General features: G+C 46.0%; 1 protein-coding gene across 1 annotated transcript in view; it reads left to right on the top strand.

Annotated features, from left to right (window-relative positions):
- The window catches only part of LGI2 (leucine rich repeat LGI family member 2), a 30,220-nt gene extending 5,996 nt beyond the window's left edge, over positions 1-24,224 (top strand). Inside the window, exons 4-8 of the mRNA XM_056125542.1 lie at positions 3,044-3,115; positions 9,529-9,600; positions 10,285-10,454; positions 15,541-15,705; positions 22,297-24,224. Of these exons, the coding sequence (XP_055981517.1) occupies positions 3,044-3,115; positions 9,529-9,600; positions 10,285-10,454; positions 15,541-15,705; positions 22,297-23,114 (1,297 nt within the window). The 3' untranslated portion in view covers positions 23,115-24,224. The remainder of the gene's footprint in view (positions 1-3,043; positions 3,116-9,528; positions 9,601-10,284; positions 10,455-15,540; positions 15,706-22,296) is intronic.
- The last annotated feature ends 3,352 nt before the right edge of the window (positions 24,225-27,576 follow it).

Below are 27,576 nucleotides of genomic sequence, written 5' to 3' on the forward strand. Positions count from 1 at the left end.
ACCCATATGACAATACCCTATTACATGTATGACTGAAACCCAGTCATGGACAACTTTGTAACTGTTTATCTCATGGTGATTTAATAAAAAGATTAAATAACAATAACAACAACAAAAACCTACTACTAAATATGCCCCTGATTTTTAAAAAAAATTTATTTTATAAGGTAGTTCACAAAATTTGATTACATTTAATATTTAAACACCAATCCCACCACCATTATACCTTCCCACCACCATATTTGGGATGTTCTCATCCCAAGCTTCAATCCCTGTTCCAAAGCACAACCGAAATAATATATTTGGTATTGTTTGTTGTGAAAAAGTGCTGAAAATGCTACAAAAAAAGTATTCATAAAGGAAATAGTATGAAGATTGTTCTATTTTGGCAGGGGCCATTAAGACCTTCTTTAGTATATCACTAACATGTTAAAGGTTGAGTGATGTGAACTTTCGTATATATATCTGAATATATATATATATATATTTTTTTTTTCCTCTATGATTGGTTGCCTACTATTTGAACCCGATCAAATGTGGTGTGGTACTCTTGGAGAATGGGTAGGGAGTGTCTTATGGTATGTTGCATTCTGCAAATGTGACTGTGCGGTCCAGGAATACATTCACTCGCGTGTGAGGGTCAGCCCGAACTTGTGGGGAACAGCCTTGAACATTGCGGCAGTTGGATTGTGGAGGTTTTCGGTTCCCGGGGCTGGGTCCCTTGTGGTGGGGAGGGCTCTCACCTGCTCCCTTTGGGGAGCCCTGAATGAAACAGCCTGGCGCAGGGTCCAGTGGCATGGCTATGGTGATACCCCTGATTTTGCGTGTGGGTTTTGGACCACATCCCGGTGTTCTCAGGGCTTACTCCTGGCTCTGTGCTCTGTGACCATTCCTGGTGCAGCTCAGGGGACCATATGCAGTGCCAGGGAATGAACCCAGGTCATCTGTGTGTGAGCATCTTATCTTACACTATGCTATCTTTCTGCCCCAGATCCCTGATTTTTTTTAACAAACAATCATCAGAAAGTTCTCAACATAAGAATGAGGGCCAGAAATGTGCCTGGTATAGCAGAGAAAATTTTTAGCTTGTGTGAGACCCTGGGTTTGACCCCTGACCCTGTAAGGGATTCCTCAGCATTGTTACATATGATCCCACAACATTTAAGGGAAACAAAACTGCTTCACTAATAGCATTGGGTTGCAGAGCTTCTCTCTTGGACCTTCTCGTCAAAGGAGCATCTTACATTTGATATAATGGTATGTATAAATGAAAATTATTCCTCTGTGATCCTTGGGAGTAGTTGGAGTGCATGCACTCTGTGTATTTCCCATAAAGACTTAGATCGTGGCCAGAATTACTATTGCACAATTGTATGGTCCAGCTCTGAAATATTTTAGTTTATGTTAGGGAAATAAGTTTGGCTTATATTTAATCTCACTGTATTTCCTTTTTCTTGCCAGCTTAAGCATCTTGAGAATACCCCTGCCTCATCACTCTTTTGTTCAGAGATTAGACTATGTAGGATATGATGAACTCAAGTTTGCTGGAAGCCAAAGCTTAATAGAACTTCTCTTAGCAAATACTTCAGCATAGAGATAAACCAATGGGTTTTTCCCCCAAGGGACAATGATATTAACCAAATGTTAATACTCAAGTTCTGTGAGATGGACCAAGGTTTGAGTGATGAAAATATTTGGAAGCATTCCAGTCTTGCAGAGATGGGAGAATGTCTTACTTTTGTGCCTTTCTTCTTATTTGGGCGGGGGCTGGGATATAGTGGGTCATACTTGGTAGTACTAGGAAGACCCTCTTAGCTCTGTGCTAAGGAGTATGCCCAGGCAGTGTTTGGGGGACCATATTTGGCACTGGAGATTAAAACATGCAAACCTCTATACCATGGCTTCATGGTCCGGTATCTTCATTTTCATCCTTTCAGGTGCTTGTGCTCTCATTGCCATTCTGAACTTAAAGTCTTCCCTGTTGCTTCTGAAAGGCATGTAGAGAACATACTATGTGCATGGTGTATATACCCAGCGTACACCCAGCACATGCCCTACATATCCCAGCACATGCTCAGAACATGCCCTGCGCATGCCCAGCACACACCCTGCACATGCCCAGAAAATACTCAGTTCCCCATGTCCTGCACATGTCCAGCACACACTCTGCACACACCCTGCACGTGCAGAATGCATACCCAGAATATACCCAGAACACTCCCTTTACATGCCCAGAATACACCCAAAGCACACCCTGTGCATGCCCTGCACATGTCCTGCTCACACCCAGCACACATCCTCCACATGCCCTGCACACACCTGCTCCCATGTGGGATCTCACCTTGTCTTCAGAGATGATTGTTTTAGAGAGGATTTGTGCCACAGCCAGTGGTGTTCAGCAGTTAATCCTGACGCTGTACTCAGGGATTGCTCCTGACAGTGGTCAGGGGCCAATATATGGTGCCAGGAATCATAGTCAGCTGCATGCAAGGCAAATGCTTTTTGCCCCATGTAATATTTCTCTAACCCAGACTTGCATTTTTAAAGTCATAAATACCCGTAGATTTTATCCTGAGGGACTAAGGGTATACAGTAGAGCATTTCCCTTGCATATGTAGATCCCTGGGTTCTATCACTGGCATTGAAAAAAATTCAAAGGCAGTATCTTTTCTTTTTCTTTCTTTTTTATTTTAATTTTTTTAAAAAAATTTTATTAGTGAAACACCATGAGGTACAGTTGTAGACTTACAAATTTTTGTGCTTGGGTTTCAGTTATACAGTGATCAAGTACCCATCCCTCCACCAGTGCCCATTTTCCACCACCACTGATCCCAATATCCCTCCCACCACCCCCACCCCATCACCCTCCCCCCCCCACTCCATCCCATTTGAAGCAGAGCATTCCCTTTTGTTCTCTTTTTCCTTTTGGGTGTTGCAGTTTGTACTAGAGGCATTGAGTGGCCATTGTGTTTGATCTATAGTCTACATTCGTTGGCAGTATCATTTTTGATGGGAAATTTAATAATACTGCTGTTCTTCTTAGGTTCATTGAAGGGAACAAAATAGAAACCATCTCAAGAAATGCTTTTCGTGGCCTCCGGGACCTGACTCACCTGTAAGTCCTAGAAGAGTATTGTGACTTTTTTGCATGCACGGAGTCAGAATCACTTTCTGGTGTCTCTCTGTGTGAGACTGTATGTTCTTGACTATATGTTCATAAGGTGACATTTTCTGCGGGTGATTCATTCATGGGGCTTGCCCATGAGGTTTCTATGTTGCCAGTCAGATTCCCACCCATTGTGATAAAAGTCAAGCTTTGCTTGGGAGATGGGGATAGGGTCTGAGAAATGTGTCATTAGGGGCTGTGAATGCCATAGACTGTGAGCGTAGTGACTTTATCAGTACAGCCTGCTGCCCTCGGAGATGGGATGCTGAATCCTAGCGGGGAGCTTTTGTACATACAGTGCATTACTGAGCCAAATATCAGCTGCTTCATGGTTGTGACCACTCGCTTTATTATATTTTCCACCATTGTGAAATGCTGTTTGGACCACAGAACGCATGTGATCCAGGAATCTCTCTGCTCGGTGAGGGCCAAGTGTCTGGGGCTTTGAGGAGGTGGGAAGGAAACTCCTGCTGTGTGCAGGAATGGGCTTCCTGTACTTCCCCCTCTCTATCTTACAGAATCAAATGTGCACCCTCATTTTTTTTTGCCATTTGGGTCACACCCAATGATGCTCAGGGGTTACTCGTATCTCTGCACTCAGTAATTACTCCTGGCAGTGCTTGAGGATTGAATACAAGAGAAATGCCCTACCTGCTGCACTATCGCTCTGGCCCCTATATTTTCTTTGCTAAACAGATTTGGAGAGTGAAGCTTGCTAGACTCATTGCCAAATCCTGAACATAGGGTCACAATCAGGACAAAATGGAATAGAGACATTTTTTAGGTGTTTTCTCTCATTTGAATGCAAATAGCTTCCCCCCTCCCCACAACCCCGCTTTTATGTTGGATTAATCTACAGCTTAAGATAAGCTCTCTGGGTTCTTTAATAGCTTTCTGGAGGAAAAAAAAGTTGAAACAAATTGATTTGAATTGTCATATCAGGATGAAGCAAGTACATACACTTAGCCAATTTAGAAAACTGGAGAAACTAGCGTTCGTGTTTATGAAAATGCGAAAATTGGTAGGATTGATGAGCCAGGGACAATTTATGAGTCAGGAGCCCAGTCCCATTTGCTCAAGAGACAGTCTGTATTTGGGTCTCCCTTGTCGGCCTGTGTTCCGTCAAAACGGAATTGGAAACACGGAGAGCAGCACCTGCGGTCCCAGAGAGCAACAGACTCCCACTGGCCTCATGGCTCTGGCTGTCTCGCTTCTCACTGAAGCCTTGCTGACATCTCAGCTTCACCCTCGACGCACATCCCCACATTCTCTTAGAGAGGTCAAGGATTTTCACCAGAGTCCCGTTGACCCGCATTTATGGCTCTCCTAGCCATCATTTGTTTAGATTGCTGAGTCATTTTGGGTCTTAGTCTCCTCATCCTTAAAAGAAGGACGGTTGTCCTCAACTCACAGGATTGCTGCATGGGGTAGCCTCCTGCCTGCTTGCAAAGTATCCAGCCCATCAGCCATGACCTCTGCTCAGGTGTGGTTAGTGCTGCTGTCACCCTTGTCCATATAGGAGCAGCTGAAAGAACAATAGCATCCCCTCCCTCCACGTGTTCTCAACTTTTTTTTATGAACTGCTGGGTACCCCTGGAGGTTTGGGTGGCAAGGCAGGATCTGCTAAGAAGACAGCCGTGTATATCTGGAGAGACGAATCCCATTCTCAGAGTCAGGAAGGAGAGTCTACGGTTCTGAACAAAGGGTGCAGGTGATTGATTTACCTGGTGGCACAACCATGTGACGGGGTTAGCCAGGTTGGCAACTTGCTTTGGACTGAATGACTAAGGTCCTTTGGCACCTGAGACTGGGCATGATCATTTGGGTTGTACATGCATATTTGCTAGTATTGTGCCCACATGCTCATGCTGTTGTGCCCATTTTGTGTGTGTGCATGCCTGTGCATTGCATACACCACCATCCAGATGTCTCCTGTGTCTGAGTGTAGGAGACCCACCTTTCTGTGAGGGAGCTCAAACAGAAGGAACATAGAGCCCTGTGCTTGGGGTCCGAGTGTGTTGGGGGCACAGAAGGCTTTCATTATAGCTCATCTGGTTGTCCTAGTGAATCCTACTAGGCTCACACCTACTGGCCCCTCCCTCACCCTCTAGTTCTCCAGCCTATTTCTCTAGATGGTTTCAGAACCCTGAGCTTTCTGCCATCCCTGTGCATACCATCTCATTCCATTGTAGGTGTTCCCCCCTTATTTTATTTATTTATTTGCGATAGCACAGCGGTAGGGCACTTGCCTTGCATGCTGCCAACATGACCGACCCGAGTTAGATTCCTTCGCCCCTCTCAGAGAGCCCGGCAATCTAGGGAGAGTATCTCGCCCACACGGCAAAGCCTGGCAAGCTCCCCGTGACGTATTCGATATGCCAAACACAGTAACAAGTCTCACAATGTTACTAGGCCCGTTCGAGCAAATCGATGAACAACGGCAGGACAGTGACAGTGACAGTGATTTATTTACTTATAATTTTGGGGCCACACCCAGCGATGCTCGGGGCTTACTTCTGGATCTGCACTCATGAATTAGTCCTGGCAATGCTCAGGAGACCATAAGTGGAATTCCGGGGATCGAACCTGGGTTGGCCACGTGTGAGGCAAGCACCCTCCCTCCTGTGCTCTTTCTCCAGCACCTGGCCTTCCTGCCTTCTTTCCCTTTCCCCGATGCTGTTTCCTGGGCTCACATCTCCCAATTCAGTGTCCAGATTCAGTTCTCTTTCCCCCTTGCAGCCATCCCTGATCCCCGCCCCCTCCCTTCCTGGAGACTCCCTGTTGATGTCACACATGCCAGATGCTTTTCTCTAGATATAATCAGGATGGTACTATTGCATGCATGCAAGTTTTGTCCCCAGCAGGCTTGAAGCTCCCTGAGGGCAGGCCCGTGTGCTTTCCTTTAGCTCTGCTCTTCTCCCAGTGCCCATCCCAGGGCTAAACCAGCAAGTATTCTTTTTTTTTTAATTTTTAAATTTTATTTTCATAAGGTTGTTCACATTCATTGATTACATTGAATCTTTCAACACCAATCCCACCACCATTATACCTTCCCAACACCATTATTTAAAATTTTTCCATCACCATTCAAGCCTGCCTGCCACAGGCAGATGCTAGATAAATTTATTTTCTATTGGGCTGGAGAGATAGCACAGCGGTAAGGCGTTTGCCTTACATGCAGCCAACATGGCCGATTTGAGTTCAATTCCTCCGCCCCTCTCGGAGAGCCCAGCAAGCTACCGAGTGTATCTCGCCCTCACGGCAGAGCCTGGCAAGCTCCCTGTGATGTATTCGATATGCCAAACACAGTTACAACAAAGTCTCCAATGGAGATGTTACTGGGCCCGCTCGAGCAAATCAATGAACAACGGGAGGACAGTGACAGTGACAGTGAATTGCTTATTATGAATATAATGAGAAGTTGCTTCTGGAATTATAAAATTGTAAATGATTGGATGTCCAGAGGCATCCCTGTAGGGAGCTAATCCATTTTGAGATTCATTTGTGAGTCTCTGGATCAAGACTGTTAATGCACTGAGATGGTGCCTGGAGGCAGTTTGTGGGTGTGACAGCCAGGACCCTGAAGGGTAAAGGTGGGAAGACTGGAAGGGATAGCCCATTTCCGCTGCCACCATGTGGCCTGGAGTCTTCAGTCCCTGATCCCATGTACCTGGGTTTTTCTTCTGGAAGTTTGTGGCCACTGAAGGTTCATTTAGAGTGGATGGAGAGGGAACACCCGCTCCATCTGACGTGCCCTGGTGGAATTGCTTGGGGTCTGGAGAAATGGCCGGTGAGCCAGCAAGCCATCCTTTCCAGTACATTGACTGACAGGCCCCTAATTGAGCTCGATTTTCCAGTTGTGTTCTACTTTTGGGCAAGACATGTGATTTGAAAGTTGACTCCTCAAGGCTGGAGATGGATGTGGGAATTAAAGCATTTCATTCATTTTTCAGAGAATGGACCCTTCCTCCCACCTTCCCACTTTGGGGAAACTAAGAGAGAACATACTGGTTTTCTCTAAGTTCCTTTCTGTGCTCAAGAAGCTCATTTTTTTTTTTTTGCATTTGCTTGTATGAATGAAGTATCTGATTTTTATCTTTTTGTGAACTTTCCAACACTTTCTAGACTCACATTCAGGCATCAGGAAACCTACATCAGGTTTCAAAGCAACCTGAAACTAAAGCTAACGTGGAACTAAAATCTAGGACTTTTACATGGAACTAAAATCTAGAACTTTTACCCCATTCTCTAAAACCCCATGGACTGTTGCTGTTAAATACTTTCAAGAATAAAATAAGTGTCATGAATTTGTAGACAAAATAAAGTGGAAAGTGAGACATTTAGGCACAGAGGTGAGTGGGGTGGAGTGCCTATCTAAATTGTTTGGCTTCCTGAAATCTAAAATGAATACTTGAAATGGTGGTTGAAGTTTCTGTGTTTCTTGGACCATAACCAATCTGTATATTCTTACCATGTCCTCATAGCACATGCAAGTAGCTGCAATTTTTAGCCGAATATTTAGCTTTCAGCTATTTTTTTTTCTTGTCATCTGTAAAAAGTTACCATTAATATGGGATGGGGATGGGAAAGTATGCAAATTCCAATCAAAACCCCATTTTTTTAATTTCAAAAAGCAGCTTCTAGGGAATATTTGGCAAGTATCATATTCAACTTATTTTTCAACATCTTAAAAAATGTATAAATAAATGATCTGGGAAAGAAAAGTAAAATAATACACAAAATTGTATTTACATTTATGTATAGTTACCTAGTAGGTAACTATAATGTATGACTATAAATGTATTTACATTTATTTATAGTTACCTAGGGGGTATCATTCAGACACTAGGGAATCTCCCTAAGGTTCTGTCAGTATCTTGAAGCAACATAATTCAGATCATTCCAGAAAGATTAAAGCATTTTTATGGGATGGGTCAATATGGTTTAAGACTAATTTTATATATATTTCTACAGAGATTGGTGCTCAATGCCAACATACTTACATTTACTTATGTTTACTGTTATACTAATGTATAAAAGGAAGTGAGGGTAGGCTTAGTTGTTTTTCTGACTCACATTTTAGTACAGGAGCCCTGGGGAAATCACAGACTTAATACACTTCATCTCGACCCCAGCATTTTTCTGCATCAACGGTCCTCCACCTTGCTTTTTCTTCAGTGGGAGAATGAGGGCATTGAAAAATCCCGACTCGTTGATGGAAGACTTGATGGTGTTCATTCAAATCTCCTTACTGAAGATATAGAGTAGATGAGTGAAGTTTGTAAAGATCTTCAACTTTATGACTAAAATGCAAATGTGGTTTCTGGTCAACCTTTGCCAATGGGAAAATGAAATTGATCCACTCATCAATTGTGACTCTACTATTGTGGTTCACTGAGATTGTATATTCTCGTAAACATTTGGGCTGAGGCTTTATTGTGAAGTCATAAGTAATAAAATAAGTATTGTGAAGTCATAAGTAATGAAAATTCACTTAGAGGATCATCTGGGGATTTCTTGCGATAAGGATGCATTTTTCACTTTATAACCATTTCTCATCTTAGTGCTTCATTCACAAAGATTAAGTGAGTGCTACTCCGCCAAGCTCTGTTCTAGGATTTGGGGAAACAGTTGTAAACAGACAAATATTTATGTCCTCATGTTGCATAGGTGTAGGAAGAATACATGCCGATAAATCATTATATAATTACAATACAAAAAATGCAAGATGATGTTTCTGCTGTGATGACCAGCCGAGTGAAGAAGGGAGATGTATGGAAGTGAGGGAGGTGATGGTAGTTGAAGAACAGGCAGGAGAGCGAGTGGGAGGATTTTAGGGGCAGAGAGTCCCAGGCATTAGCAGCACGTTGAGAAGCCTGAAGGTGGGTGTGGGCCAGGCCTGCAGGAGAAAAAGAGACCAGTGAGGAAGCTGAGATCCGGTCCCATTGACTTTTATTCCGAGGCTAGTGGAATGCCATCTGAGTTTTAATGAAGATATGCAAAGAGCTTGAAATAAATGCTTATTTTAAAAATAAAAGCATATTGAAATTATATGCATGGGAAACCACCATTAACAGTATTATAAATCAGAGAACCTCAATAAAAAACATTTAAAAATAAAGAAATAAAGGCCAAACCATACCTACATTGTATTCCTGCATCTATTACCTAATATTTGGATTCACTTTGTGTAAGTAAGCTCATTTCTTTTGCTCCATATCAATAATCAAAGCCAGGAATTGAAGGTTATGTGCTAAAGAGGTTTTGAGTTCCGCTTTAAATCATTAGCTTTACTAAAGGGACGTTGGGATAACAGGGTGTGAAGATAATAACCACGTTATAATGTGACTTTCTTGTCCTAGTTCTTTGGCCAATAACCATATAAAAGCACTCCCGAGGGATGTCTTCAGTGATTTAGACTCTCTGATTGAACTGTAAGTAATGAAAATCAAGTGTGGGCATACTTGTCATTGTGCCCCTGTGTCTTTCTATCTACTCCTCTTTACTGAAGTGTGTGTGTGTGTGTGTGTGTGTGTGTGTGTGTGTGTGTGTGTGTATGTAGTGTGTATGTGTGTTGTAGCAGAAAATCCTTGACAAAATAGTAGCGCACACTGGGAAACAGCATGGAGTTTGTATGGTGTTGTATTTTGCCTTTTTAGAATACTCTTAGGAGTAGCAGGGACTACTTTATTTTTTGTCTAATGACTTTCACTTCTTTCTGATGTAGTTTAACCAGATCTTAGTCAACATTTTGATTGTGCTTGTGGAGGCTCTTCTGATAACGTCCCTATACTGTTTGGGAAATTGTGTTGGGTGGTGACTTTCTTCTCTCATCCCTTCCCCATTCCCAATATGGCATGGGGATAACTTTCAGAGGACTTGGGCAGATGGTGTGTGTCAGACCTCTGTATGCCAGACACTTAAAATTATGGGCACTGAAGATCATGAAATAAAGTCGGTGATATATACAATAATTGAGTTGTAGAAAGTGCAAAAGCTTTTTCATTCCATTTGTTGTGGGTATCACATGTATCAGGATGTTAATAGTTCCCATTATTACTAATTCTTGCCAGGCAAATGTGTTTCTCTGAGTATGTGTTTTGATTTTGCCTTTTCAGAGATTTAAGGGGCAATAAATTTGAGTGTGACTGCAAAGCCAAGTGGTTGTATCTGTGGCTGAAGATGACAAATTCTACAGTCTCGGATATACTCTGTATTGGACCCCCAGAATATCACGAAAAGAAGCTAAATGATGTGACCAGCTTTGACTATGAATGTACAACTACAGGTATTGAGAACCTCTCTCTCCAAAGACTAGATAGTAGAATAACCCCTCACCAAAGAGTAGGAAAAATAGGTCAAAAACTATTCCAAATTATTTCAGAGGAAATCAAAACACTTTACAATAAGAAATGTGGTAAGAAAAATATTTCAACATTTTGAAAAGTTTTTGTTGAGTGCATTAATCTTAAAATTTATTCTTTACACAATTCCAATTTCTTTTAAAAGTTTTGTTTAGAAAAGATTCAAGCATAAAGTAGTGGGATTGGTATAAGAATATTTCCAAATTAGATGAGGGTTCCTGCAAGTTAGTGCGAGAACAGACTTAGATCACTATTTCTTGAACTACTGTTGACACTTTCTCTTGATTGGAAATAAAATGTATTGACACTTCCATGAATAAAGGCCAAAATTTAAAACCCAGAAATTGCTTTTGCAGTACCACATAGAAAGAGCCGACTAGGTAAAATATACCCAATGGCAAAGTAGAAATGCACCCTCACAAGTTGTCAAAAGAGAAATTCACGTTAAGGGGGGAAAAATGTACTGAAAGTTTGATTTGGTTTTCCAGTGCCTACGAGTTCAGTTTGTTTTTCAGGGTTTAAAGCTAAAAAATTAAAATGCTGACTGCCTCACCAGCCACATCTGATAGAGAGCAGGGGCTGGGGATGATTCCAGATGAAAACCGAGATAGTTTCTAGAGCTTCTAAAGCCAGATTGTAAAAGGGAGAGGATCAGTCCCTAGTATGAAGATTGCTTACCAGACTTAGAAAAATAAACATGTAGGCTGTGAGTTGGTATCTGCAAAGCCCCGAGGCGTGTCTGTCTGTAGCCGCAGCAGGAAGGAGAATTCAGAAAATAGTTACAGAAAATGGAAAAGACCAAAAAATGAAAACCACCCAGAACACAATGTCACTCACTGGCCAGGGCTCTTCAAGCCCGCAAATGAATAAAACCCAACTCAGTAATAATGACTTCTAGATAAACAAGGGACTCTGCCAAGTCTCTTCCTTTCTGATAGGGACCTCACCTCTGTGGCCAGGCCCTTGTCCTTCATCAGTGAACAGGGGCTCACTCAACTGTGTAATTGGCAGGTGCCCTTTGGCCTGCGTGGCCACTCAGAGGTGATTTATTGTATTTCAGAGCAGTGCAGTGTATCGTAGGTCATAGCCAATGACATTTACACCAAAGGGTGGCATTCAAGGCCATTTGGCATGAAACGCTTAACCCAAGCTCCCTGGAAGCTTCCCTTTGCTGTTTCTGTAGTTTTTCTGGAGAGTCCTCCAAACCCCAAAGTGAAGAGAGAGACATTTCCATTGTGTTTTCATACCTGGCCCCAGTGCGTGGATTAATTGCCAATGAATGGGCAAAATGGCACAGGCTGTAGCAGGCTGTGGGCAGTGGGGAGAATTTATATGCGAAAGCATGATTGTGTCTAGGGATTTATTATTATTATTATTATTTAAATTGAATCACCCTGAGATACACAGTTATGAAGTTGTTCATGACTGGGTTTCAGTCATACAATGTACCAAAACACCCACCTGTCCCTTCACCTGTCTACATTTCCCACTACCACTGTCTCCAGTTTCCTTCCTGCTAATCCCCTCCACTTTCAGCAGCCTGCCTCCATGGCAGGCACTTTTCTTCTCTCTCTCTCTCTCTCTCTCTCTCTCTCTCTCTCCTTCTCTATCTCTCTCTCTCTCTCTCCCTCCCTCTCTCTCTCTCTTCAGAGATCTCTGACCCATCAGCTGCCCTGCGATGCCCATGAATGAAATCCGGGCTCTAAGCATTGCCATAGGGACGAAGCAGCTTGAACTAAAGTAGTTGGGTCCTGCAACCCGTCCCCATCTCAGAAATGCCAGGGATGCTTGTTCTTTCTAGCATGTCTACTGAGCTCGCCACTAAAATTGGGCAAGTCCATGTCCCTCCGGAAAGAGACACCAGGCTTTGCCTTTCCTGTCATTAGTGCTCAAGACACCCGCACAGCTGAGCCCTCTCCTCATTGCTTCCCTTGTTGGTTTTTGCCAAGGTTTCAGAAAACATGGCATGTCCAAATTGGGTCCTCCTGGTAAGAACCAGGCCAGTCAGAGGTGAAGTATTTTCAGGGGGGAGGGCTCCAGTCTTCTGTTCAGATCAAATCTCATGCCTGGTAATTTATGAAAGGTGGGGGGCAGGCAAGGGAGGCTCTACCAAGATGGAGCTGTGAGAGTCACACGCTCTTCGGTCCCCTCAGTGTGTGTATGGGGTCGGGGGTTGGGGAGAAGTCCCCTTTACTGAGTAGATTCTTGACCTCACAACTCAGATTTCCGGGAAGGAAGACTTCTTCCGGAGCAGGAAGGGGAGGTGACTAGCACCTCTCTGGATCTGCCACTGGGGTGTAATTAACACCCAAAGCTCCACTGGGCAGGCTAGCTCTCCAGATTTAATCACAGCCCTCCTGTAACCCTGGGCTTCAAGTCTTTTTTTAACCACCTCAAAAATCCCTGTTACCTACTCATGATTCCTCGTGTTAGGTGGATAATTCGCTAAATTCCTCCGAGGGAGCGAATTTTGCATCCTAATTGTCCTGTTAGCTTTCCCTGTTTCGGGGCTGATGAAAATGCAAAGAGAAAGAATGCATTAACGTGCAGTTCCTCTCCCCGTAGGATTGGCATCATGTATAATTTATTTTCTGCAAGTGCTATAAATAGCACACGTAGAAATCTCTTGATTTCAGTGGGAGTGAGGCCTAGATGGGAAGAGTCCCACTGACATCATGAACCGCATCCTGTGTGAGCGGCCGTGGCCGTGATCCCCAGCGCGGGTACCATTGGTGCTCAAATGCCAGTAAATTGATGTCACTTTGGGGAGCTTTCTGCAAAGGATTTGCTTTAGAGAAAGAAAAAAAATAAAATGGGGATGAGAGAAGTCATTAATTTTTATTTTCTTTTTTTGTTTTTTTTTTTTTGGAGCCACACCTGACTGTGCTCAGGGCTTACTCCTGGAGAGTTTAGAGGACAGTGTGGGGTGCTGAAGATTCAACCCAGGAACCTGGGTTGGCTGCATGCAAGGAAAGCACCTGAACCCACTGTACTATCTCTCTGCTCTCCCTTAAAATTTTTTTGGGGGGGAAAGATATTTAAATTTTCTCCCCCTCACTCCCCCCTCCCGCTTTCATATACAGAATCACTTTGTTATCTCCTTTTGAAATCATTTTGAAATCATCTTGTTATCTCCTTTTCTTCCTCTTTTTATTCTCTGCCTCCTCCTCCTCCTCTTCCTCTTTTTTGGGAGGCAGTGCAGTGAGAGGAGGGGAGGCATCGCCTATTAAGACTCAGATCATCAATCAAGTGATGTAACTTCGGACCGCGTTAAGTGCTCGGGAGTTGGGCTGTCGACAATATCGCGAGAGCAGCGTTTGGGGAAAGAAGCGGGCTGGGGTCCATTCCAGGCGTGCTTTTCTTTGGCGGTGCTCTTTTTTTCATCCTGGAATTCTTTATCAAGAATGGAAACTTTTTAGTCTGCACTTGAAATGGCCCATGCTTTGGGACTCATGTTTCTGAAGCTGAAGGTGCAGCTGGGGAACGAGGGAGAGGGCAGGAATGCCCGGGACCCTCGGCTGTCCCGCATGAGAAAAAGCTGGTGGCGGTGTCAGCAGCTGGTGGTCGCGAGAAGAGCTGCTTCGAGCCCTTGTGCATCTCCAGAAGAGGCAACAGTGCTCAGTGCTTGCCGCTGCATCCCTTTTTTTCCCTCTTACTTTGCAGGTCCTGGAGGAGGGCATAAGCACATTCCAACATCACCATGGGCTCTGCCAAAAGGAAAAAGCAGAATTTAGACATCTAGTGCGTTTTAGTCTAGTATGAAGTATGATGGAGCCAGGCTGATATTTGGGGAGGCTTAGGAGTATGGGGGAGGGTTGGAACCATTTATCTACCCAGGCAGTTTGAGTTTGTCCTGTGTCTTCCCGGATAGGGGTCAGTGATCACACAGACACATGCTCACAGATTCATTCTCCATAGCAATCTGGTGAAACTCATCTTCCTCCTGTCACTGACGCTCGCATTTTTTGCTTAAGGTCCCAGCACCCAATCTCTCATGCCTCAGAACCGGCCACTCTCCTGGGTGTCCTCCTCTTGTTGGGGTGCACATCATGCTCACCTGCTATTGGCACAGAGGTTCCCTACCCTCCTGTCTTTTACTTGGCAGTGGCCAGGGTGCAGAGGCTCAACTCCCCTCTCTCCAAATCACACCCCAATATTGCGACGCCAGAGATTTGGCTGTAGTGAAGGATAAGATGTAAGCCACGGAGTCTAGCGTGTCTATTTACAAGTCTAGCAAGTGAGCCAAGAGCCAGTGTCTTTCAGTGGTCGGGAAAGGCTCAATAGAGGAGGTGGGGCTTGAGTGGCTGAAATAAGAAGGCACAAACCTGGTTGTCTTCTTAGCAATGACTCCCTGACCCAGCCTGTCATTTTGTCCTGCCCAGAGACTTTGATCTCAGCAGCATCTCTGGCCAAAGTTATAATGCAGGAGCCAGAATATAGTACAGGACTGAGCAGCTGAGTTGCTGGATTGGCTGAGAACTGCCAGGAATGGTCCCTGCACCCACCGAGCACCAGTTGCCTCCCTCCCCCGACAAAATACCGCCTAAACATAAAAAAATCAATCAAACACACCATGAACTTGATTAAAACTTCTAAAAGTTTCTTTTTCAGTAGTTCTCTAGCTTCTCCTATGCCAACCGTCCTTGCATTTCAGCCCTCATCCTTGGTAAAATTTTACATTCTCCACCAAGCTCTGGCTTTAACTCCAGCTGCCCTTTGGTGCAATGTTACTGTCATGCCACTTCAGAAATGTTGCCTTATGGTATTCTTTCTGCCTTGCCTATTTGAAAGCCGGGACTCCCCAAAGTGGGTGAGAGCTTGACAAGCCTTTGGCCCACCTCAGGAAGCCATTTTAGCAGCCAGAGCATCATCCTGCCATCTCCTAGATTCAGACATCTCTGCCTGCCCCCTCCCCAGGGCTAGGGGTATGGATTCCAAAGGATAGAAGGATAATGTAAGAATTTCCACCAGCCAGCTCAACTCACACTCTTTTAAAACACCCATCTGCAGATTTTGTTGTTCACCAGACTCTGCCCTACCAGTCGGTGTCGGTGGACACGTTTAACTCCAAGAATGATGTGTACGTGACCATCGCCCAGCCCAGCATGCAGAACTGTATGGTCCTGGAGTGGGACCACATCGAGATGAACTTCCGCAGCTATGACAACATCACAGGTGGGTGAGGCTGAGGCAAGGGTGGGGAATCATATTTCAGTGTGAGTCTCAGGCCCCAGACTGAGAGAGAGAAGGGACGGTCTGGCTTCCTGGCTTGGTCAGTGTTGGGACACACAGCCCAGCCCTCCTCATCTCTGATTTTCTCTCGACATGGCCAGACTTTGGTAAGAATAGAAGAAAAATGCCCGTGTGGATCTCTGTGTTGCTGGCAATGAAAAGGGGGAGGTGGGGGCAGGTGTATGCGCTGGGAGGCATTTTCCAGACGTGGGAAGAAGTCACATCCCTGATCAAGAGCAGTTATGGCAACCCAAGACTGCACCTGCTTTATTGCAGCTAAACCTTTGCCTTTGTTAAGTTCATCGGTAACTTAAATGCTAATCTGATTGTGTACGCCTACAAACATGTGTGTATGTGTACATGTGCATACATAGGCACATGTGCACACATACGTGGACCCACAGACTCACATACACACACACACACACACACACACACACGTTCTCTCTCTGACTTGTTCCTGTTGCCCCCTGCAGTAGTGCAGTGGCCACTACTGTTTCAAGGAGTATGCATGAAGGAAAAATAAGTTTGGGCCAGAAAGATAGGACAGTGCTTCCTCCTGTGTGGCCTTTCCAGTCTTGCTGGGTGTGGTTTTGGATGCCCCTGACCACTGGTGGGGTCACCCAGGCAGACTTCAGCACTGCAGAACCCCATCCCAAGACCCTTTATTGAACTGCCAGCCCAGTTGGCTGAGAATTGCTAAGAGCTCCTCCACCCCCAACAAACCCCGCCACAACAAAAAAGAATAAGTGGCACCCTAAATTCTGTTCTTTGGAATAAGATTGGATTTATCCTCCTTTCACTTCTGCCAATGGTTCCTTGTTCTGAAAGCAGATTCTATGTTTGCTAGTTTTTCCTCTTACTCATCTCCCCAACTCTGCCTCTCCTCCTCCTCCCTCCTACCCCCCTCCCCCATACTTATTGATGGGAACTAGAGAAGTCCCCAATGTTTTGCTATTGCAGTGAGGAGCGGACCTTGGTGGAATGTCCTGCTGGGGAGGCCCCCAGGAGTCTCTCAGGAACAAGTGTTCCTGCAGCAGGTGTAGGGAGGTGGGGATGCCCAGAGACCGTCGCGAGAGCGGCGTCTCACCCTGCCAGGAGCCAGGCTGCTTCGAGCCTGGTGCAAGAACACTGGAGGCTCCCGAGATGCCCTTTGCAGGGACACGCTCTTGCTGTCCCGCCAGCCAGTCCCCTGGCGCTGAGTGCACAGGCCCAAGCGTCCCTGCGCGCTCAGGTGTGGATTCAGGTGCCTTTCCGGAGTCCGGAGTCCGGGGATCCTAACCCGTTAAAGGAGGAGGCAGCGAAGTGCCTCGCGGTCCACCTGCACAGCGAGTTCACTTGCTCTGTGTTAGAGATGGGCGGAGCCGGCCCTGGGGGGAGTGGCAGCGTGGGTGGGCTGGGGGCGGTGCTTTTGTATCAGACCCTTGCTGCTGCTGCTGCTGCTGCTTGTTGCTGGGCCTAGTTTGGCGTTTGCTGGGCCTGTTCCAGGCGCCGCTGTGTCTCTGGAAGTTCACCACCGTCCCATGTGGTGCTCAGGAGAGACGCTGCCCCCGAGCCTCAGGGTTTCCACCTGGCAGACCCGGAGCGTGAGCTGGAGTCCTGACGCGGCAGCTGGGCCAGGCTTCAACCAACTTCCGATCGGCTCCAGAGTCTGTGAAAGGGACCACTGGCAGGGCGAGTGTGGAGAGGATGCTGTGACACAGAGCAAGGCCCGCACTTGGGACACTTCTCAGGCGGGGTGGAGGCTCAGGGGGAGGGGCCTGGGCTCTGGCCCTGCTGCTTCCCAGCCCTTCCCCTGCTTGTGGAACCTGGTGGTACCCGGCTGCAGTACTGCCTCAGTCTCTAGCAGCTGGCCGTCCCCTTGAGAATGACATTGTAACCATTCCTTCATTCTCAAACATCCCTTTCCCCTCCCTCCACTCCCCTCCATCCCTCTCTTCCCTCCCCTCACCCTCCTCCCTCTCCCCTCCCCTTACCTCCCCTTCCCTTCTTCTTCCCCTTCCTGTTCCCCTCCCTGTTCCCCTTCCCACCCCTCCCCTTCCTTTCCCTTACCTTCTCTTTCCATCCCTTCCCTTCCATCCATTCCCTCCTTCCCTTCCCTTCCCTTCCCTTCCCTTCCCTTCCCTTCCCTTCCCCACTCATTTGCCATTTCCATTCCTTTCCTTTCATTTCTTTCCTTTCCTGTTTCTTCCATTCCCTTCATTTTTCTACCTCTTTTTCATTTTGGGGCCACACTCAGTGGCGCCCAGGGCTTACTCCTGTCTTTGAGCTCTGGAATCACTCCTGACAGTCCTCAGGGGACCAAATGTGGAGACTGAACTGAGGTCAGCCACATTGCAAAGCAGGAAGGAGTCTTACCTACATCCTGTACTATCTCTCCAGCCCCTTTCTGGAGATTTCTGGAGCTCATATAACTAACATCATCTAGGTGCTTGTGCCATGGCAATAAGCAAGCCAGGTCAAAACCTCTGGCTTCCAGTAGTTGTCATTAGAATGGGAGAGAGAGAGAGAGAGAGAGAGAGAGAGAGAGAGAGAGAGAGAGAGAAGCAAACAGTGGTAAATGATCTAATGCATTTGGATAAAAGCAAGCTAAGAAGGAAAACAAAGGCAGGCAGGAAGGTTTGAAGGAGGAGGTGAGGAAGGATTGAAATTTTAGCACTTGCACATATGGGCCTAAGGAAAATGTTATTTGAGTCGGACCTGAGGACTGTGAGGTCAGTCCTCATGTAGAGAAGGAAGAAGGGCGTTTCCGAGATAGCGATCTGCAAACACAAAGCTGACCCCCTGTATCCATGGTTTATGTACCCATGGATTCAACCAACCTGATCCAAGGTTGGCTTAGTCTGTGAATCCCAAAGTTTGAGGTAAGAAGGACCCATCATATTTACTGGAAATTACCTTCATGTCAGTGTATCCGTGAATTCAAACCCTCACAGTTCCAGGGTACGCTGCATGGGGTGCTATGAAACATTCAAGTCGTGGGTTGCAGAGAGCACTGAGGGCAGGAGTCCATGCTTTGTGTGGCACCAGTTTGTCTCTGGAACAGCAGCAGGAGCCAGTTCAAGTAGTGAGCTGGGAGTGGCCTCTGGACACTGCTACGTGTGGTCACCTGAATCAAAACAAACAAGCAAATATAGGGGCTGGAGCAATAGCACAGCGGGTAGGGCGTTTGCCTTGCACGCGGCCAACCCAGGTTCGATTCCCAGCATCCCATATGGTCCCCTGAGCACTGCCCGGGCTGATTCCTGAGTGCAGAACCAGGAGTAACCCCTGTGCGTCGCCAGGTGTGACCCAAAAAGAAAAAAAAAGTCTTTAACAAGCAAATATAACATAAGAGTTGAAATTATAGAAGGCAAAGAGTGTATATCATGGATAAGATGCTTACCTTGTATGGCTGACCTGAGTTCATGGCTTCAACCCCAGGGGCCTGCCCGGTACTGCCAGGAGTGATAGCGGAGCATTGAACCATGAGTGATCGCTGAGCACAGAGCCAGGAGAAATCCCTGAGCACTGCTATATATGGGCCCCAAAGAATTCAAGTTGTAGAAGATGTGATAACACGGGCAAATGTTCACAATTATGGTGAACACCCAAGAGTAATAAAAAAAAGTGTAGGTCTGAAAGCCCAGATTTATCTTTGTAAAGTCTGTTTGCACATGTACTTACTAGAGATGAAACAAAACCATCAATATCTCCAGCATTATGTCAACATTTGCAGCAAGAGTTATTTTAATTTTCAGTACTTCGGAGGAGAGTAGTCTGCAGCCACGTAGTCAGGGCTGGAGTTCCAGGCGCCAACACCTCCTAGAGGATGTATGACTTTTTTCTGTTCAATTTTGTCCCTGAGATTGACTTCACCCTTTATGAAATGGGATGGGTCTCATCGTGCCTGTCTGTTACAGTTGTGTAAGGATTCAAAAGACAAATATCATGTCCACACTTTGAAAGTGTTACCTCTCATTATTTTCAAAGTTTGTTTTGGGGGAAAATTTATAATTTTTGGTCTCAGAAAAAAATATGCACATGGGTTTTAAACAAAGAACAGGGGCCAGGTTCTTGCAAGAAGGTCAAAGAAGTGAAAGAGAAAAGTAAATAACTATTCTGAAAAAACCACCCACTACCTGCCCTCAAAGTTAATACCAGGCACAGAAATTGGGTAATTATCCTTATAATTTACAGACCAAATTCACTTTGGTCCAAATTGCCCAGAAAATTAAGGGAGAACAGTCACTTTTAATGGGATGATCTAGATGGAGGGTCAGTTCTCCTTGGGATATGAGTTGTGCTATTGCTGGCTGAGTGGATCGAGGAATGGGGGTGAGGGGTGAGGGGTGGGGGGTGGGGGGCCGGCTAACGGGTGCAGAGTGGGAGAGGAGGCCAGGAGGTAGCCCCGAGAAGCGTCATGAAGGAAAACAACCCCAACTTTTCTCACAAAGTTCTGGTTTTATGTTGCCTAAGCCAGATCATTGCACAGCTGTTTCAGAGGTGCGGTTCTGGGCTGGGTCTTGTGATGGCCATGGCACTTGCTTCAGTTTCCCATAGCTTAGCTACCGTGCTCAGTCATGATGGACAGGCTTCTCGTGTGCACATGCGCTGTACAGCAAGCCCCCCGAGCTTGACCGCCTTTATGAGGCTTTGCAACAGTCCTGTGCAGTGCAGGCTGAACGCAGCCCCTGTGTCGGTCTATGATCCCAACCCGCACAGAGGCAGTCGGGTCAACCGCTGGCCCGATGTGAGCCCAGGAGTTGCTGTGCCAGGGAGCACAATGCGTGAGCACCTTCTCTTCATGCCCGCAGCCTGGAAGGGACTCCCAGGCCGCCAAGCAATGTCTGACTGTGTAGATGGGAGTCTGAGCGTAGCATCATCTGATTTACTGGGGTGGGATTGCATTTTTTTAAAAAAAACTACTTATTTTTATTGAATCACAGTGATATACAAATTAACAAAGTTGTTCGTGATTGGATTTCATCATATAATGTTTCAACACCCGTCCCTTCACTAGTGTACGTTTCCCACCACTGACCCGTGCAGTATCCCCCAATATTCCTCCTGTCCCCTACCCCATCCTCACCACTATGGCAGATACTCTCTCTCTCTCTCTCTCTCTCTGTTTCTGACTCTGTCTCTCTGTCTCTGTCTGTTTCTCTCTTTTTCTCTCTCTGTCTCTGTTTCTGACTCTGTCTCTCTGTCTCTGTCTCTGTCTCTGTCTCTGTCTCTGTCTCTCTCTCTCTCCCCCCCTTCCTTTTGGGCCTTATAGTTTGCAGTACAGATACTGAAAGGTTTCAACACTCGGTTCTTGTTCAAAATGATCATTCCCCACTATTATTGCCATGTTGGTTCCTCCTGTATCCTAAGTGGGGCTGCACTTTTAAACCTCAGACCACCAGATCTAGAGTCCGAGTTGACCCTCCTCTGGCCCTCTCTGGAAGCCGTAAGAGGCCAAATGTTTCACCATCCCCCACCTGGTTGTTTTACTTCTGCTTTGAAACCTGACTCCCTCCTGCCTCCCAGCCTTCCCGTGCTCCGGAGAGAAGAGGCCCTTTTAATTGCCTCCTTCTGTCCTGTGGCCTTGGAAATACTTTTCTGAATAGCATTTCATTTGGTGTGTGAGTTCCCCAAATGGTCCATCTGCCTCTGAAGATGCCAGAGGCCCAGGTGACTGGCACTGACCTGTTTTTATGGATGCACATTACAGTGGGGGAAAAAAAGAGGCTGTGGGAAGTAATACATCATATTGAATACACTGTCTTAACCATTTTGCAGTGGTATTAACTCCATTGACATTTGTCATGCAGCCAATCACTGGAGTCTTTATCCTCAAAAACCTAGAACTCTGGACCCACTCACCAACAGCTCCTAGTGTGAGGAGAGCCCAGATGGCTTGATCCCCAGTACAGCGCATCTTGCCTGACTCTAAAGGATGTGGTGGTCCAGGGGTTCCCTGGGGACAGCACCACAGCCACAGGGCTGAGCATTGTTGGAGTGGCCTTATGGAAGCCACACGCCAGCGCCCCACCTCTCACTCCCAAACACACTGTCTCCCTCCTCCCTCCTGTCTCTATGCACCTGACCACTCTAGATACCTCATTTAAAAAGAATTAGACATTATTTGTCCTTTTTTTGGGGGGGGTCTGTACCTAGCTTTTCATTTCTCTTTGCGTTGTTCCCCCCGATATTCATTAATATTGGAGCTTGTGTTGGAATTTCTTTCCTTTCCTAGTGAGGGAGTGTTGCCTTTTGTGTGCGCGCCATGTTTCCTTGATGCAGTTGTTCCACCAGCAGACAACTGGGTGGCTTCCAACTTTGGTGCTTGCGAATCGGGCTGCCATGGACATGGGGGTACAAACATTTCCGTGAGGCCCCACTTTTCAGTGTTGGGGTTTATAGACCCAGAAGTAGAATTCCTGGGTCATGGGATAATCATTTAATTTTTCGAGGTGGCACCATATTAGATTTCTCTCTTCTCAGTTCACTTGGGTTCCAGAGTCCCAGTGGACAGCCCTGATCCCCCCTTTTCCTTTCTTTTGGGTCCAGGTCAATCCATCGTGGGCTGTAAGGCCATTCTCATTGAAGACCAGGTGTTTGTGGTGGTGGCCCAGCTCTTCGGTGGCTCCCACATTTACAAATACGATGAGAGCTGGACCAAGTTTGTCAAGTTCCAAGACATAGAAGTCTCTCGCATCTCCAAGCCCAACGACATTGAGCTGTTTCAGATCGAGGATGAGACGTTCTTTGTCATTGCAGACAGCTCCAAGGCAGGACTGTCGACAGTGTATAAGTGGAACAGCAAAGGCTTCTATTCCTACCAGTCTCTGCACGAGTGGTTCCGGGACACAGATGCGGAGTTTGTGGATATAGATGGCAAGTCGCATCTCATCCTGTCCAGCCGCTCCCAGGTTCCCATTATCCTCCAATGGAACAAGAGCTCAAAGAAGTTTGTCCCTCACAGTGACATCCCCAACATGGAGGACGTGCTGGCTGTGAAGAGCTTCCGGATGCAGAACAATCTTTACCTGTCGCTCACCCGCTTCATTGGGGACTCCAGGGTCATGAGGTGGAATAGTAAGCAGTTTGTGGAGGTCCAGGCCCTCCCCTCCCGGGGGGCCATGACCTTGCAGCCCTTTTCATTTAAAGATAATCACTACCTGGCCTTGGGGAGTGACTATACGTTCTCCCAGATCTACCAGTGGGATGAGGAGAAGCAGCTCTTTAAAAAATTCAAGGAGATTTATGTTCAGGCTCCTCGGTCCTTCACAGCCGTCTCCACTGACAGGAGAGATTTCTTTTTTGCGTCCAGTTTCAAAGGGAAGACAAAGATTTTCGAGCACATAGTTGTTGATTTGAGTTTGTGAAGGTGTGGTTGGTGAATGACTAAAAAAACACAGGATCCTGGCTTTCTTGTGGGAGAGGACCCAGAGGAGGACAACTAGAAGAAGCCAGGTTCCATGCTCTGAAATAAGAACAGACAATGCACTGGGAAAATAGTTAGGTGTTTTCAAACTTTTAGAAGTCACATTTCAATCAGGGATTGCATTCATGGGCTCACTGCATGACATGTCCCTTCACTTTCCAAAGACATCTTAAAGCCTGTAATCTCTGAGAAAGAGACCAACTTCAACTCTCACTGTCTAGAAGAGTCTTGTGCTTTTTAGTGAAGGAGTACAGCAGATAAGATGGGGCAGCTCTTAGAATGAAATAATCATAATTATAAAAATAAAAGACCAAACAAATGATGAACTCTTGGCATTCCATTTTAAGTCTGTTTTTAGTAGGAACTCTTAAAGCCAAAGTCAGCTGAAAGATTTGCTGATGATTAGGTTAAAAATCTGATAATACTCAGCAATGCTATTTTGAGCCATCCCAGACTTCCAAGCCTACCCCCTTCCTCCTCCTCTGATATTAGAAGAACCTCCACTTGTGTTGGCTTGTCCACTTATGCTTGGGTATATTAACAAAACTCTGATGCTACTTCCTCTGCCACAGAGAAGGTGCCACTGATGTATCTGGGCCCTTCTCTGGCCAGAGGCCCAGGAGCTCAGCAAAAGAATCTTCTCTTCTTCATGATTCAAACCCGATTCCCCTGGTACCAGAGCAATCATACGTTTTCATGCTCTCGGTGAGTCTTCTGCTTCTCCAAAACCAGATTTTGAGTTTGTGGGTAAGCAGCAAACAGGCCAATGACTAAATTTTTCTTCAGGCCTTTAGCATGATGAAACTGGGTTTTCCATCTGTTGAGCGTTTGGTAGGATTTTGGAAGGGAGGTTTGGTGGAGTCACAGGCGGCCCTCCAGGAGACTTGATGTTCTTAGAAACCAAGAGACGGGGATCCTTTGGGTTATGCATGTTGTCTTTGCCCTCAAGGTGATTTTCTATCTCAAATAATTGAATACCATGCTGCTTGCTTGCTCACTGCCCTGCCAGTAATGTTCCTGCTTGGGCTGATTGCCTGGCATCACTGCTCCTGATGAGTTGTGAAGGGATGATGACAACAGCTTGTAAGACCTACCAAGGACACCCATGACACTGATGGTCCTGTAGTATTTAGCAGAGGAAACTTCCCTGAGCCTGACCAGCCTCTATTCACTTGGTCATGAGCTGGCAGGATGTATCTCTAAGGCAGGAGCTTTCAGACTGAGCAGCCGAGTGGGGGGCAGGGGCAGGTTCACTGAGTCCCACGTCATGTCTGAGTGCAGTGGAGCAGGGGGTTCTCTCCGGATGACCTCTCTGATGTAGATGGTGGGAAGGTCCTGGGGTCTCTTTTAGTAGAGGATTCCAGATAGATGTTGGGCTCGGTTAACTGGGGCTCTTAAGAAAACATCTGCACTTTGGAGTCTGGCACGGTGAGAGCAAATCCCACTGTCTCTCTTTGAGCCACTGAAGGGAGCAGAATCCTATTGCATTGGGATCCTTTGGAATGTTTGCCAGGAGCTGGTGGAAGTTTCACTGCAAATACAAATGTGTTTGTGGCTGCTGGACCTGAAGCAGTGCAGATGGAGGCAATAAATAGCCTCTAGAGAACGAGTCACTGATGTCATAGCAGCACTCTTGGGTACATTCTGGGGCTGCAGACCGAGCACTGCCAGCCTAGGGCGGCAGGGGTTTCATCAGTAGGCTCACCCACACACAAGTAGCCTCGCTTCCTGAGACCTTCCTCCCAAACCCCGATCCAGCAGGAGCAAATTGGTCTGTTAGCCATTTTCGTTTTATTTTTAAGGCACAATTGCTCTGACTTTGGTGTTCTTCAGCTTTCCTGGTCTGTTTGACTTGGCTGCACATGCTCAGAGCCTCGCTCCACACTTGGCAGCAGAGCACCTGGCAAACAGTGCAGGGCTGATTCGTGGGAGTAATGTTCTGGATTCCAGCTGCTTGGAGAGGGAGCACCCAGGGTGTCTGTCTGCCCCACGTGCTCTCTCCACCACAGAGCAGGGATCTGGCTTCCCAGCCTCACTGCAAGGTGACGCTGGGGACCAGCCACCTGCGCTCTCCATGCTGGTGACAGCTGCTGAGTACCGGAAACCCAGCAAGTGTGATGTGTTAGCCTGGGGCTTATTGAGACTGGAGGTCTCATGCACAGGTGAAAGAAAGACCTAAAGCAGTTGGGGTTGGGGTGCTGGGATGAGGGGCGGGGGGGCGGGGGGTCAGCTCCAAGTAGGTTTCTTTCTGATTTTCTTTCTTTCTTTCTTTCTTTCTTTCTTTCTTTCTTTCTTTCTTTCTTTCTTTTCTTTTCGGGTCACACCAGCATTGCATAGGGGTTACTCCTGGCTCTACACTCAGGAATTACTCCTGGCGGTGCTCGAGGGACCATATGGGATGCTGGGAATCGAACCTGGGTTGACCACGTGCAAGACAAACACCCTACCTGCTGTGCTATTGTTTCAGCCTCCTCTGATTTTCTTTCCTTAAAAAAAAAAATAGTTTATTTCATGATAGCGGCGTGGGGTCAAAGTTTAGGCAGGCTTAGAGCCTGCGAATTCCAGAGTCCCTGTGCCATGGAGGTGTTTATTCTCACTGATTTAGGAAAGGAACATAGATATTCTTACCATGAGAAGTAGTGGTAGTAGGGGGTGGGGGGGATGTGGGTGGAAACCTGGCTTCATTAACCTTGTTCTTCCATCCTGAGAAGCCCTTGAAGTTTCCTGGAAGAAGCTTCTGATCTTAATGTCAGATTCCCCAAACCAAAACACCCAGAACAGGCAGACCCATGGGGTGACTTTAGGAGGATCCGCTCTTGCTTCTTCACTCTTCCCAGCCCTCTCTGCAAGAGATCAATTGGTCAGGTTATAATCTTGGTGGCCGGGCTCAGACTGAATTCCTCCACAAATCCACATGGCCAAGCCACACCACCTTACAGCAAGGACTTGTCCCCCTCAGATTACTGGAGGGTTGTTGGGACTAAGTGTCTTAGCAAACATTAAAATTAAGGGCCATGGGAATGATTGCATGCTTGCAGACAATGCAGAAAAGTCCCCTGAGAACATGGGCAAAGCCATGGATGGTCATCTCACTTGCTCAATTCTTTATTGAGTAGCAAGAGTTGTTTCAGAAGGAAATAGACACCGGAAATCTGACTCAATTTTCTGATTATTCAGAATTGAGGGGGAAAGACCTAGAATTTCCCCTTTGAATAGCAGCTTTCCTGTTTTCCTTCTGTGACTCTCCTCCATGCCCTCCAAAAAAACATTCTCATTTATCCTGCGTTTGAATAGACCAGCACCTTGAGAGGAAATAAAATGCAACAAAAAGATGCCTTACCAGAAGGAGGAAATAACTGAATAGATACCATAGCTGAATAGACAACATTCAATCAACTGGTCCACTTAACGATTAAGCACTACGGAACTACTGTTACATGCAAGGCTTCACTCTTGACACTTCTGATTATTTCCAGAAGTTTCTGATTATTTTCTCTTCTAAAGAGGGTGTCTTTATTTTATTTTTTATTATTTATTATTAAAGAGGGTGTCTAGCAGTTTTAGTGGCATTCCCCACCCACATATCCCCATAGCTATGATGGGGGGTCTAAGGTGGGATACTTTGAGCTTGAGATGCATCTGGTTCTTGTCACTGCATCTGCAAGACATACAGAGTAGTCCTATGAGGGAAAAATTGAAAACTAAGATGCATGCATGATGATGAATTGTTCACAGCCCTAATCAGCCTTTGGGGACCATGCTGGAAAAGGCAGTGTTGCATTTTTCTTCCCTGTGGAGTAAGAGGCCGTGTATTTTTAGGAAAGAAATCAGCGTGGGATGCTGGAGGTTTGGCTGCCAGGAACACTCATGATGGAAATTCCTCCAACTGGGGGTATAATGAAAGAGAGATGAAGGTCGGCGGGAGGGAGTCTATTTGCATGCTATCTAAAGAAAATCTCTTTAGCCAGCTTTCAGATCCTTTTGTGGAAGTATCAGCCCCTCTGCACACAGTTTTCGAAGAAAGTTCTTGCATTAGGCATTGAGTGGCCAAAGATTCTGCTAAATAATACCTTGGGGTGGAGCATACAGTAGGGTCATCCAGATTTTTGGGAAAATCAATGGATATAGATTGACAAATAGGGCACATGACTAAGAGGGACTTTTCTTGGTGGGAGATGGGGGTAGAGAAATAGAAATGAACTGGTAAAAAAAAAATCATACTGACGTCCTTTGATTCAGCCAAGCAAGGAGAAGGTTAAAGACCAGGAAAATGAACAACATCCCAACATGCCATGAATGAAGTTAACTCATTGTAATGCTACTTCAGACATAAATGATATTGTATACTAACAGATCCAAACCGTGACACTCTTATCCTTATCTTCATTCTTTGCTTGTATCAG

The sequence above is a fragment of the Sorex fumeus genome, unplaced genomic scaffold (genome assembly GCF_029834395.1).
Source record: "Sorex fumeus unplaced genomic scaffold, SorFum_2.1 ptg000055l, whole genome shotgun sequence".
NCBI lineage: Eukaryota > Metazoa > Chordata > Mammalia > Eulipotyphla > Soricidae > Sorex > Sorex fumeus.